General features: G+C 47.2%; 1 protein-coding gene across 3 annotated transcripts in view; it reads left to right on the forward strand.

Annotated features, from left to right (window-relative positions):
- Positions 1 to 2982: 2982 nt before the first annotated feature.
- The window catches only part of npnta (nephronectin a), a 43983-nt gene continuing 32465 nt past the window's right edge, over positions 2983 to 14500 (forward strand). The window contains exons 1-2 of one of the 3 annotated variants that reach the window (XM_084687037.1): positions 2983 to 3391; positions 10388 to 10488. In XM_084687037.1, the coding sequence (XP_084543163.1) occupies positions 3321 to 3391; positions 10388 to 10488 (172 nt within the window). In that variant the 5' untranslated portion in view covers positions 2983 to 3320. The remainder of the gene's footprint in view (positions 3392 to 10387; positions 10489 to 14500) is intronic. The other 2 variants (XM_084687038.1, XM_084687039.1) reach the window with 2 other exon arrangements.

The following is a 14500-nucleotide window of genomic DNA, read 5'->3' on the forward strand; positions in this document are numbered from 1 at the left end:
TCCTTTCCTCTCCCCTTTGCTTCTCCCTGGCCCAATTCCTCCATCTCTCCATCACTCCATCTCTCCATCCCTGCCCTCCTTGGATCTCTGACTTCCTCCCTCCACACCTGCCCTGTTCTTTCTCCCTCTCTCTGCAACGTTCTCTTTCTCCCTCTCTCCCTCTTTTTCTTTTTGCCATCCTCCCTCTCTCTCTCTCCATTCCCATCCTCCACCCAATTCTCTCTCCCACATTCTTGCCACACATCACAGACGTGTTCCGGCAGGTGAGTGGGGGGGAGGGGGGATGTTTAAAGGTCCAGTAAAGCTAACCTTAAAGGGAGGATCAGGGGGGAAACCAGGCAACCACTCAAGAAGACAACCCATTAGGGAAGGTTCAGTGTTTGTTTGTTTGTTTGATTAGGTATGAGAACAACTTCGGTGCAAAGAATCCACTGGGGTGTACTTGGAGCCCTACTCAAATATATTTGTTTTGCGCCGCGCTGACACCCTAAAGTCGTTGTATCAACGTGGATCGCAGTGTTTCCACACGACATTCTCTGCCCCGGAGGAGAGGGAGCGTTCAGGAGCATCAAAGTCGTTGTGGGCGTTTGGTAAAATACTGCGAACGGTAAATAATTAGGTCCCTGATAGAAACAAATTGGAAGCGAGCATCCCTAAGCTAATCACTCTGCTGAAGCAAGGCCATTATTTGGTTTTGAAATCTTTGAAAACTACCTCTTCTCACCTGGTGGTTTCCAGTGAAATTCCCAGAATGCTGCTTGTTCTGGTATGTGGTAGGCCATCTTTATTTTGAAGGGTTTTATTATTCGGCGCTGGTTGGATGCTTGGGGAAGGACACTTTGCAAGTGGAATCAAATCAAATGGATAGCCCTCACTTTTCCCCTTAGGAAGGATGGATGTATTCTTTAAGTATAGGAACAGGGCCTTTTGCTTAACTATTTTAGTCAGCATCGGTCATTTTAGAATTACAATTTTAAAGTTAACCACTGACATGCTAGGACATGCTTCCTCATTGGGCGGCCGAGTGGTTGACTTTTCCTGTACCATTGAGAAGTGCTACCTTTTTGACGTTGTTAAATTTTGCAATTTCTCACCTTCCCTTGCAGAGATGGCAAAAGTGCACACATCCTTCTGATACTCATGTTTAAAAGACTGGTAAAATTTGAAATACTGACAACACTTTTTTCTCTCAAGTTAAAGTAAAGAAATGTGGGCTCTGACATATCTTAAGTAAAAAGTAGCCATCCCTATTGTACCTCACATTTTTTCAACCTTTGAAATCAATTGGGTTTTTTTTCAAAAAAAATTCTTCACATCTTTTTTCAATTAAAAAGCAATGACAATACATAATATTGATCATGCCACCAAATACAGATTTAAACTAGTTACGAGCCTCGCTTTAAAGTAGAAAGTAGGCCTACATCGGCTATATTCGTTCCCACTGTCATGGGAGACGAAGATTCACGACATCCATCAGGGAGCCACGAGGAGAACTCGACCATGAATCAGAAAGCAATACCAGGCTGTAAACAAGTTTCTCAGGTAGCAGGGAATCGTGTTTCAACATTCATCTTCAGAGCAGCTGGAGTCGGTGAAACCGACGTAGAAATCACCTCACCAGCGTTTCTTTAGTCCGTTTTTGTAGAATCTAATTTAAGTTTCTGCTTTTGGTTTCTGGGAGGATTGTGTTGACTGAGGTGGGTAATGTGTGTGTCGCCCCAACCCACAGCATCCAGCAGTTGCAATTGGGGGGGGGGGGGGGGGGGGGGGGGTTGCCTAGGAACATGTCTGGACTCCAGTATGTTCTGCCTCTTATAGAAGAATGAGCTGTTGTTCATTCTTAAAATCACGTATGCGTGTTTGTGGGACGGAGACCGCAAGACTGATGAATAGACCAGTTCACTAAGTAATAATTACAACTCACTGTTTCCAGCACTGTGCGTGCGTGTGTGTGTGTGTGTTGAGATAATAGGCTACACACAGGGCCAAACACATAGCCGCTAATTAAAATGGATGTTCTTTGACATACAGCAGCATATTTGAGTTATAAAAAACCCCACCATAGAATTCGCAACACATTAAACACAGATTTCAACATAAATTAGCTTCCTTCTTTGTGGCTAACACATAGCGCCATACATTGATCAAGTGCCTTCGGTTAAAATGTTGTTAGTTCATGGTCGTGGAAAACAACTTAATTAATAAAAAAGGTCTAGCTGTTCATTCCGTCACGTGGTTGCCTGCAGCCTTATAATTAACAATCATGCAAGAAATGAAATGCTGAACAGCGAAAAAACGAATATGCGCATTTCATATAGGCCTATAGGCACATCGCCAAACAATGCAGTAATGTTAGTGGACGAAAGAATTGGGGAGTGAGGGACTGTCAAAACAATTAGGGATGCGGACACATAGTTTGAACTACCAACTCCGGGATAGTTCTCAGTCATAAAGGTGATATTTCATGCAGGCTGTGAACACTAGGATTACAGTGGGGCCCGGCTGGGTGGGCTGAGAGCAGGCGTGTCCCAGCAAGCTATGCAATTAATTAAGGCTTTTCCAAAGCATGCACATCACCAACGCTCACACCACTGAGAGAGTGTGCAGCCGGACATTCTCTCTCTCTCTCTCTCTCTCTCTCTCTCTCTCTCTCTCTCTCTCTCTCTCTCGCTCTCGCTCTCTCTGTCGCTCTCTCTTTCTCTCTCTCGCTCTCTCTCTCTCTCTCTCTGTCGCTCTCTCTCTCTCTCTCTGTCGCTCTCTCTCTCTTTCTCTCTCTCTGTCTGTCTCTCTCTCTCTCTGTCGCTCTCTCTCTCGCTCTCTATGTCGCTCTCTCTCTGTCTCTCTCGCTCTCTCTCGCTCTCTCTCTCTGTCTCTCTCTCAGACCAGCTGTATTGCTGCACGGCCACGCATGCAGGCTGAGGAAAAAACACACTCACACACACTGCAGTGAAGCGATTTCATAGGGGAGTAGCGCTACTGAACTGAACTTGCGCGCGGGAGGGGAAGGCTGCGGGATCCCACGAGCACCGGTAGAGAGCACTCGGCGCCACACGCGCTGGGTCACCCAGAAAGAGGCAGTAGCACCGCTTTCTCCCGTGTGCGCGCGGTAGCTCTGACACATTGTAAATGGTCTGTTTCAAGAACAGCTGCGAGACACTCATTCCGGTGCGGCTTTAACGATTTGGGGGAAATAAATATCCGGTTCTTACCTTTCGTCAAAACGAAAGATTATCGGCTACTGCGGTTTAGCTACAGTCAAACGTTACATTTTGATTTTTGTCTTTGGAAAGCGTGCGCTGCGTGCGCGTGTGACTCTCACAATGGACCTATGGATAAAGTTGATATTGCTATGCACTTTCTGTTTGAGAACGAGCGCGGAGTTTGACGGCAGGTAAGACAACACGCACGTATTATTTTCGATGGTAAATAGGTGCATTCTTGTGAACAATGTTTTGACAGTAAATCCTTACACGCTTCCAATTAGGGCGCTGCAGTTGCACCCTGCGCCCGGGAACTCCGCACAGACTGACATTTCAGCGAACCCCTTTGATTTGCACGTTTGAAATATTCACAACGGAAAAGATTAAAACGTGTTGCTGTTCTGATGAAATTACAGCGACGGATCACACTTGACACGCTGTGAACGAAAGCGTGTGCGAGTAGACTAGAGCCTGTAGGCTAGATCGCCTACCGAGTTATTTGTTTATTTTGCTCAACTGCATCTGATCTCCCCTTAATCTTAAAATTAACAGTGGCACTTTTCACCGAATTATAGGCCTAGGCTACTTCGTCAAGTATATAAATCGGATGTATCTGATTTGGAACTCTCACGGAAAGTAGATCATCGTAGCCCATGTCCATTTGTTTCGCTGCCTGTACTTTTTGCCCAAATTTGCATACGGAGTTAAAATCTAGGCTTGGCAGTGTTTACATTTTTTGCCAAATCTGGTCCACCATCTCCATGTCAACGTGTATTGCTGGTGGGGGTGAGTTTTCTAGAAATTAGCTGATGTGTGACAGAATGCGTTCTCATTGACTTGGTGGTTCATGCCCGAACACGAACCGGGGGGGAGCGTGAGGTGGCGAGGTCGAGAAGAAACGTGCCAAAACCCTAAGAATGTGCGCGAGATTGGAATCTATTCTAACCTTTTCTTATAGGTGCACGCGGGCATCGCAGCGTGCCTCGGTGAAGTAGAATACTCTCAAGTAAGGCGTGCTGGCTGTTTTATGTCGAGCAAACTGGAGTTCAGAGCTTTTTTTTTTTTTTATACTTTAGTTCGTACATCAGTAGCAAGTAGCTGCAAGGTTATCTCTCATATTTAACACTATATTCAATAAAGACGAACTTCTGACCACCATTCTCCCCCAATATAGCCGATCCCGTTTACTTTTGGTATTTACTGACACTGTAATTGACCGTTAGCATCAAGAATTTAAGCATTCAAGGATTTTTTTGGGGTGACTGTTATTGTCAACATTGTGCATTTCGTTCTATAGCCTACTATACCTATAATGCCTACATAATGTCAAAATAAAATAGCCTAAAACATTTTCATTATATTTATCCTTCTTTACACAACTTGAAGTGTACTTTTGTACATTTGTCTAACATTCACATATTGACTCCTTTGAGTAGCTTGAGTGTAGGTCAAATTCTTTTGGCTTGGTTAGACGAGGTATTGGCAACAATCATCTGCAGGTATCAGAACACTTACTTCCATCTTAGGTCAATAGAACATGACCTACATTTCCTTCTAAGGCCTCCTAGTAATCTACATTATGTAGCCTATTGCACCTCGGGGAATAACTTTCAAGCAATTGCATCATCCTTGTTTATTAATAACTGCTGGTTGTCTTCCAGACCTGGACTGGGTCCAACTTGACTAAACTGTATTCATCACCCTAAAGACGGATTCCCTTCCTGCACAACAACACTAAATACACGTCCTTAAGCACCGTGGAGATTTATTTAATTATATTTCAGGCTGGATCAGAGCAGATATCCGTCACAGAATCATGAACTCTCTGCTCACCGTGGTAAAGCCATGTAAACGGAGCACGAGCGTGTTGCAATGAACTCCACGATTTTTCCAGTAGAAAATCTGTCACGCCGTTATAATTAGATTACGTTTTGTCTCCATTTATCGTCGTTGGACAGGTTGTGCCCATAGGCGTCATTCTTTTGACATACTTTGGCCAAATATGATGGGGGACTAATAGAAAAAATCTTTGTTAGAGATTAATATAGTAATATACACTATAGTAATATAGTGTTCCTTTGAGCTTCCGAGACAACATTTTACCTACACGTAATTTATGACATCATCTACAGCTATGAATTATGTACATCACCTGTGTATAGGTCCATGTTTGTACGTGCGAGAGAGAGATAGTTGTGAGGCAGGCTGTTGTGAAACACTGCTGTGTATGTGTGTGTGTGTGTCGTCAGCATGTAAAGGAGTCATGTATGTGATCAAGCCTCGTGCATATAGTCCGTATCATGATGACCGGAGTGAGTTATGCTAGCCGGTGTGTTCTGACAGCTCACCGGGGCCGCCGTCTGCCGAGAAGCGCTGATACTTCACCAGTGTGCCACCGCATAATGAGCGTCAACGCAAACCCGGCGGCGGCATACGTTATTAACGGCTCCTGCTGATGGAGTGAGCTTGTCACGCGGGTCATTATTTGCCAATTTCCATGGTTATAAACCAGTGGCCCGCTGCTTCAATATAAATTCATAGAGAGAGAGAGACAGAGAGAAAGAGAGAGACAGAGAGAAAGAGAGAGACGGAGAGAGAGAGAGAGAGATGGAGAGGGAGAGAGAGAGAGAGAGAGTGAGAGAGAGAGGACGTGAAAATCCCATTCATTACTTGGTGGCCGCGTCTCTTGGTAAAACTGTTTAGAGAAGGCTTAGCTACCTGAAGGAAGCCTCCATGGCAACCCAAGCAAGGTCATCCCATAATAGGACTAATTAATAACATATTATGGGGTGGATATCCTAATGATCCGGCATTCTGTATGCGTGGTTGATTGTCAGCTGTGGTTGAGTGGGAGGACCTGGAGATGAAACAGGCAGTGCTTCATGTTGTCATTATCTGTTGCTGCTGCTTGGTTTAGAGGTTTTGTCCAGAAAGTACTTCATCTTGGGCCGAGAGCACTTTGCCAGGATGAAAGTCTAGACTTAACAGAAACACGCACACGTTACGTGCACATACAAGGGCACGGGTATTGTTCCAGAGTGATGTCAGTGCATAGCGCGAGATTGCAGCCAGCCCAGCCAGCCCATTCCTAGGTTACCTCAGTCGAACACCAACGCCAAGTTTTGGTGCCAAACATGGCTTCAGTGGTGACATCAGACCCTGTCCTTTCCTGTGAGTGCATGCTTGGGTGTACGTGCGCGCGTATACCCTCCATGTTTTCTAAAAGGTTAGGGGGAATCAACGGAGATTAGAGGTGGAGTTGTTCTATGGACCAAGGCCAGTTTTACATGACTCTCTCTTCTCACCCTCTTTCACTCACTCTCTTACCCTCCCTCTGAGAGAGAGTGAAAGAGAGAGTGAGAGACAGCGAGTGAGTGAGTGAGTCTCTCTCTCTCACTAACACACCGATATTCTCTGCTACACCAATGAACACTTTTCCTCGGTTAAGCAACATTATCACATTCCATCATCCTCAATCAGAGAACACTGCCCTGGGGCTGGGAGCCCACCGTCAACAGTTGAGTTTCTCTGAGTGTCTGAAGGAGAAAGATGACATGGGCTACTGTGCACGTTATGAATATAACATGAAGTGTGTGTGTGCACGTGTGTGTGTGTGTGTGTGTGTGTGTGTGTGCACGTGTGTGTGTGTGTGTGTGTGTGTGTGTGTGTGTGTGATCAGTCACAGGAAGTAAGGCCAGTCAGTTGTGTCCGGTGTGTGTAACAAAGAAATGACACATTATTCAAAGGGCCGGCTGGTGAACGGCATCAACAACAAGACGGATGCTGGTTGGTCAGCAAACTGCCAGCGGCTGTAAGAGAAGGATGAGAGAGACATAGAGAGCGAGAGCGAAATGTACAATAAATGAGTAAACAAAACTCCATTGCCGAACTCATATTCTAGGTCTGTATGTATGTATGTGTGCGTGTGCATGTATGTATGTGTGTGTGTGTGTGTGTGTGTGTGTGTGTGTGCGTGCGTGTGCGTGAGTGTATACGTGCGTGTTCCCCTCCCTTCTCTCTCACCTTCTCAGTCACTCAGAACAGGTCTGCTACCGGAGCTTTGTCCACCTTCACTATGACCACTCTGTGCCCCTTCACCCACCTCTGGCTGCCAAACAAAACAGAGAGAGAGAGAGAGAGAGGGAGAAAGAGAGAGAGAGAAAGAGAGAGAGAGAAAGAAAGAGAGAGAGAAAGCCTTTTCAACCTCAATTTGTCTGCGGGAGTTCACCACATGCTTCCTTTAGCTACCGATCGCTCGCTCTTCTCTCGTCTCAGCGAGCGCTCTGCTTCCGCCTCATGTCCCCAGCTCAGCTACGCAGAGCGGCAGAATTGCACAGTTTTTTGGGGTCCAGGTTGTTTGTTGTGAAAACGCTGCAGGCTAACTAATTACCTTCAGTGCTTAGCAGGGCCCTCACAGGTCCTTTCTCTCTCTTTTTCCCACTCTATAATGCGTACACTTGTTTTACGAGCACGGTTAAATATCACCCCGCCTGTGTCAGATGGCTTTATCAACAAGGCAGTTGTCTGAATTCTTAATACCCTGATGGACCAATATGCAGCAACTCCATTTTGCAATATTGTGGCTGTTAATCACTTTGCCTGCAAAATGAAGCCATTTTAATTCAGTTTCTCAACCCTTGATCCACATCTAATATTGATATTAGTTTCTCTGCTGAGAGACTTTCCATGTATAGCTTTGTGTGTTTGGTGCCATTTTTGTGAGGAAATGGATGTTTATCCCTGGTCAGAAGTGGTGTGTGTCCTTAAATTACTAAGACATCTTGCAGCTTCCGTGCTTCCAAGACAGACAGTCCTGTCCCTCTACACCCCTCTACCTCCAGCCCTGTGCCTTTACCCCCCTTTACCCTCCACCCCCTGTCCCCACCAAACAGCCCTGCCAGACAGCAGACAAACATCTCCCTGAGACTGCCACTCTCACTCAGCCTCCCCTGTCAGGTGCCCCTCCCCTCTCCCTCCTGATTGGCTGCCTGGGAAGCTATTAGCATGTCTCCCAGCTTGGCACTGGACACTAACAGCCTGGGACAGACCAGGGGGGGGGGGGAGGAAAGGGGGAGGGGGGGGGGGGCTAGAAGAAAGGTGGAAGAGAGAAAGAGAGTGCGTTCACTGAATACCAAACACCAATCTGTGTCATCCTCTCACTGTGGCGACTGGACAGCCCTCCTCTTCCTCCTCCTCTTCCTCCTCCTCTTCCTCCTCCTCTTCCTCCTCCTCTTCCTCCTCTTCCTCCATAATTAGAAGCCAACAAGGACCTCTTCAGAGACACTTTAGGACACTTTCTGAACGATGGTTTAGTTTTAGTTCCCCCCCCCACCCCGTCCCCCCCCTTTTTCATCAAGGAGCTTGATTCAGTCAGCAGACCTCAGTCCCTGCCAAGGATCAGGGCTTTGTGGTGGCCAGTGCTTCTGCTATTTCCCAGAGAAAGGGTCCTTAAATGGGCTTTTTCTACCTCTTATCCCCTCCACAACATGTGGGGATGCTCTGGAGAGATAAAGGAGGTAATCCTAGTCCATGGCCTGCCAAGAAAATCTTTCTCTCATACACTCTTCCTCTCTCTCTCTCTCTCATTCTCTCTCTCCCTCCCCCTCTCTCACTCTCCTTCCCTCTCTCTCTCTCTCTCTCTCTCTCTCTCTCTCTCTCTCTCTCTCTCTCTCTCTCTCTACTCTCTCTCTCTCTTCTCTCTTACTCTCTTACTCTCTCTCTTCTCTCTTACTCTCTCTCTCTTTCCGAGGAGAAACAGAATAGAACAGAACACCAAGTCACCAACACATCCGGCTCTTATTTGGGTATTTAGGGTGTATGTGTGTGCTGCTGCATGTCCTGTATGCAAGATGATCAATCAGCACCTGGCTTTCCTCACCAGCCTGGAAGCATTATTATTATTAGTATTATTATGTTACATTACGTTACATTAGTAGTAGTAATACTAGTAGTACTGTCCTCTCCGCTGCATTCATAAGTACCTCAGGAAGTTATTTTGATGCTAATGTTACAAAGAACATAGTTGTCAGAGCTTGACTAAAGCCCTGTCTGGAATTCCTGCTGTGACAGTTGCAGTGATGGGTGAGGGAGGGGGGAGGAGGGGGGAGTGGTGACAGGATGGGGTGAGAGAAGTGGTGGAACTGAAAAGGAAAAAGAGAGGGGTGGGGGGATGAGATAGCCTGGGTGCCAACCGAACATAGCCCCGTCCACAACATTTTTGGTCGGGAAGTTCGGTCTGGGGTCACTCGGTTGAGGAAAAACTATGCCCGAACAAGAGCTGTTCGGACCAAACAAATTGTCAGGGCGGGTTTTATACGATGATGGACAGATGATCAACAGTAACGTAATCAACCACGTCACCAAAGAGCGCTTGGGTTTACTTTGTTTTCAACAAACATTGCTGCCTCTGCAGAGCTGATATTTGTTTTAGAAGACATCGACAGCGCATTCATTTTGAAAGAGGAACAGAGAAACGCGATCAAGGCATCGAAAAAAGTTGTTGCCGTCCTTCCTACGGGATTCAGTAAAAGTTAACAAACTAACCGTGCTCTGATTGGTTGTAGGTCTGTCCAATTGAGGCATTTTTTTCCGGGTTTGGTTGAAACCCATACCTACTCACAGCCCAACGGAACGGTATCAGACTCATATTCTGACTAGAATTATGAGTATGACAACGTCAGGCTAGGGGTGACAGGAAGAGAGGAAGAACGTTGTGAACGTCAACAGGTGTCTGATCGCTCAGACCCTCCCTCTCTACGGTGCAACTCCTGCCTGGGTGGATCACGGGGACTGAAGCAAGCGCTTAGATATGACATCACAGGAAGTGTGATGTCACCGGCTCGTGACCTGTTTGTTTGACTCCAGAGTGATAATGAGGAAAAGTGATGTGTTGTGAATGGGATTACGATTGATTTTTTTTGCCCCAGATTCTGTAGAAGGAAATGATTCACAGAATTTGCTCCGTGTTGCAAGAGGTGTGAGTGTGACTGTGTGTATACAGACCACTTTCAACACTCTGCCAAGGTTAAATAAAACACAGGACATGGATTTTGGCTGAATGTAGAGTCTGAATATACGTCTTGTTATTCGGAAAATCTTTCACCAAACATTTGGTTGTGTACACAAGAGTACTTTAGCCTGTTAGCTTAGCCTGCTGACCTAACCTGCCTGTGCTCTTCTCTTGATAGGTGGCCTCGGCAGATGGCCTCGACCAATGGGCTGTGTCGCTACGGCGCCCGAATCGACTGCTGCTGGGGCTGGACCCGACGGTCCTGGGGTCAGTGCCAACGTAAGTATTGCCATGGCAATGCCCGGGGGAAGGGGGGGTGATTGAGGTTACCGAGGACAACCGGGGGTTTCTGTGAGGGGGGGGAGATGGGTAGGTTGGTCTCTGGTTCAGATTTGGGTCAAATACAGTCCAGTGAACATCAAATACTTGTTTTTTTTAAAGGAAGTGTTTTTGGTGCACTTGTTTTAGATCAGACTGTGCAACTCTGGGGTGGTTCAAATGGTTTAATGGAACAAGGATAACTAAATCAAGTGCACCTCAAAGCAAGTATTTGGCAGAATTTGACATCTGAGAGACAGGTCTGCTTAATGGCAGGGGGTAAGGTAAGGTTGGTATTTGCTGTGAAAGATATACTTCCTAGTAAGCTGGAATACATAAACACACACACATTATAAAATTAATACACATGCAAGCATGTGTGCGTACACCACACACACACACACACACACACACACACACAGACCAGTTGATTGGGATGCTAAACTACCTTAGATTGGTAGATTCTGGCTGGATACCTGAACCAGAGGATGTGTTGTGAATCAACTCTTACCCCCCCCCCCCCCACACACACACACACACACACACACTTCCTTCCTGCCCCATGAGACAGTGACAGACCCCAGTTATCAGCCCGCCTCTCCTCAACTCCACGGTCCCTCTGTGAGACTGTCACCAGTCAGGCCTGTGGGCTGAGATATGTATACATGTAATTCACTTGTATTTCACTTGTATCGCTTGTACATGTAATTCATACTCGGAGAGCATTCCTGCTCTGCTGGCTGTGGGAGTGAGGCTGTGTGGGGGCTGTTTGGTATAAATACGATGGTATAATTAGCAGGAGGGTTGTGGACGCTTTGCACGGTGTGCTAAAATGAAGGATACTGCCTCTCTTGCTTTCCACAGCTGTGTCCTGGCTGTGGATGCCGTCCAGTCTTGCACATTCACACAGGACTGCACTGCATGCTTCCTCATTGGCTGAAAGCCCCGGGTGTTTTGAGACTAATCGCTGTGGCTAATAATACCTGCTTCCTTTTGTTGTACCGCAAAGCTTCTGTTTAAAATGTTTGTTTGATTTTGTTCAGTCATTTGAATTGGTTTGTGCTCAGCCTAACTTGTCATTTCATGCTTATCTTTATTTCCTGTTGATTAGACCCATTTGTCCTTTCGTACACCAAAGAAATGTACTTCCTGTAAAGTCCTGTTTACTGTCAGCTCGGAATCAAGCCCTCGTTTCAGCTCACTGGTTCTGCTCAGGCTGATCCAGTCGGTTCTGCGGCAGTGACGTTTGGAAGCCTACCTCGGTATCCAGTACCCTCCCTCCCTCTACCTCCCTCCAACCCCCCCGCCCTACCTTCCTCCAACACCCTCCCTCTATCCCCCCCACCTCCACCCCCGAACTTGGTAGCCAGCCAGCCAGCTGCCTCTGCTCCCTGTGGCTGTGCCAGCTTTGTGAGCCTGGAGCGAAGGCAAGCCGGCACGCCACTAAGAGATCAGACGGGAAATTATACATGATGGACTGTGATCTCTTCTTTTCCCATTCTGTTTGGGCGCTGTCCGGACGTAGCTGTAACTGAGATTATTTCGAGAACTGTGAAGTGCGGAGAACCACTGCAGAACCAGGTGGTTCTGTGCGAGGAGAAGTCAGCACATCCGGTTGATGACCGGACTGATATCCTGGACTATACTGGACTCGTCCCCCTCTGGTGGGTCCAGATTGGGTTGAGTGCTGGTGGGGTAGACCAGACATCAGTGCTACTCTGGAGGTGGTGCCTGGTCAGAAGTAGACTTTTAAAGACATATTTTTAGAAGCATTACTGCCTTTATCATATATTTTATTGATTCAGATAGTCATTATGGAGAGGACAGGAAATGTTGAAGAGAGAATTACATTGTCAGATTCAAACCCAGGCCACCGCATCAAGGCCTCAGCCTAGCGCACATTAGACCAAGCCACCATAAACAGTCTTCTATAGGAGGACATCCATGACTGGACCAGGTCTCCAGTACCGGTTTCACTAAAATGTTGGGATGTGACTGAATCCATTTACATTTGTTTTTACACTTTCCGGAAGCTGACCAACGGAAATTTCTAGTCACGTTGAGAATGGAGGTCCTGGGTCTTCTTCTCCCGTCTCCCCCCGAAAATGAGTTCCACTCATTTTCACTTCGCCACGCTCCACCTGTGAGTTCCTTTGCTGCGCTCCACCTGGATCCCTCCCTGCTCTGCCCCCCTTCCCTCCCTCCCCGCCCCCCTTCCCTCCCTGCTCCGGCCCCCTCCCCCTTCCTTCTCTCGATGCACCAAGCTTTTTCAGCGAGCTAAATCGATGACCACTGAGGAAACCTCAGTGTTAGCTTGCTAACGCCCGCAAATACCCCTGACCGACCGAGACGCACGGATCCAATCACTTGAGACCACAATCAGTCCTCCATGCACCTCCTGCAGTTATACCTCAGACACGGAAACGGAGAGGGGGGAGGGAGGGGAGGAAGGGAGGGGGGTGAAAGCGTAAATAATTACAAGCCAGAGAGAGAGAGAGAGACAGAGAGAGAGAGAGAGAGAGAGAGAGGGAGAGAGAGAGAGAGAGAGAGAGAGAGAGAGAGAGAGAGAGAGAGAGAGAGAGAGAGAGAGAGAGAGAGAGAGAGAGAGAGAGAGAGAGAGAGAGGGAGAGAGGGAGAGAGGGAGAGAGAGAGAGAGAGAGAGGGAGGGGGAGGGGGAGGGGGGGAGAGGAGAGGAAGAGAGGGAGAGAATACAAACTGGAGAGTTGCAAACAAGGAGAAAGTGGTGAAAGTGAGGGTGGAAAAGTAGAGAGGAGACAGAAGGATGGAGAGAGAGGGAGGGAGAGGAAGAGAGAGGAGGAGAGAGGGAGGGAGAGGAGGAGAGAGGGAGGGAAAGGAGGAGAGAGGGAGGGAGAGGAAGGGAGAGGAAGGGAGAGGTGAGAGGGAGAGGAGGAGAGAGGGAGGGAGAGGAGGAGAGAGGGAGAGGAGGAGAGAGGGAGGGAGAGGTGAGAGGGAGAGGAGGAGAGAGGAAGGGAGAGGAGGAGAGAGGGAGGGAGAGGAGGAGAGAGGGAGGGAGAGGAGGAGAGAGTAGAGGACAGAAGGAGGGAGAGGAGGAGAGAGAGGTGAGAGGGAGGGAGAGGAGTGAGTGTTGCTGGAAGAGATTAGATAGAAGCTATGGAGGATCACGGCGTGGGGTTCTGGTCTGGATGAGTGGCACTCACCATACAATGGTACAATCGAGAACTTAATAGATATGGCCTGTGTTTAAAAGGTCATTGAACCAGAGGGGAGGTAGAGAGAGATGGAGAGAGAGAGAGAAAAAGAGACAGGCAAGGGTGGAGAAGGAGAGAGTGTTTGTGTGGGGGGGAGGTGTGAGGAGAGAGAAGGAGAATTTAGAAGAAAAAGCAGAATTGGGAATGAGTGGGAAGTATGAAGCCAGGGGCCAGAAAGTAATAAGAACTGAGTCTTTCTATATTTCTCTTTTCCTCATCCTTATTCCTTACTCTCTCTCTTCATCTCTGCCCCTTAATAAGCCCTTCCCTGGAAGAATATCTTAAGTAAACTTTGGGGATGAAATCCTGAAAGTCAGGATTTCGATAACGGTCAAATGAGGATTAAAATCAATGGAAACTTTAGGAAAGTCTTGTTGACTCTAAGCGTTAAGGAGCTAAGGGTTTTGGGAAAAGGATGTGAGAATAGTCAGGAATAGTCAGGATTGGAACTATTGACAGTTTATGGTAACATCTAACGGCAATAGGACAGGAATACATTCTTTCACAGAGGAATTCGCTGTTCAAACTCGAAACTCACTGTCAGTTATTCTCATCCTCCGGAGAGCGCCTTGGCACTTCTGTGATGGTGGTTTTTGCTTTCCTTCACCAAAGGAGAAATGGAACCATACATCACAGCCTGTTTGCAGCGCGCTACAAACTCCGAGCGCCCCAAAGACTTTCTTTTGCAGTTCTTTTAAGATGCGAGCGGTCGGGGATATGCCTAATTAATCACCGGGGAAACA

Source organism: Hypomesus nipponensis, chromosome 22 (assembly GCF_054491055.1).
Source record: "Hypomesus nipponensis isolate SF chromosome 22, ASM5449105v1, whole genome shotgun sequence".
Classification (NCBI taxonomy): domain Eukaryota; kingdom Metazoa; phylum Chordata; class Actinopteri; order Osmeriformes; family Osmeridae; genus Hypomesus; species Hypomesus nipponensis.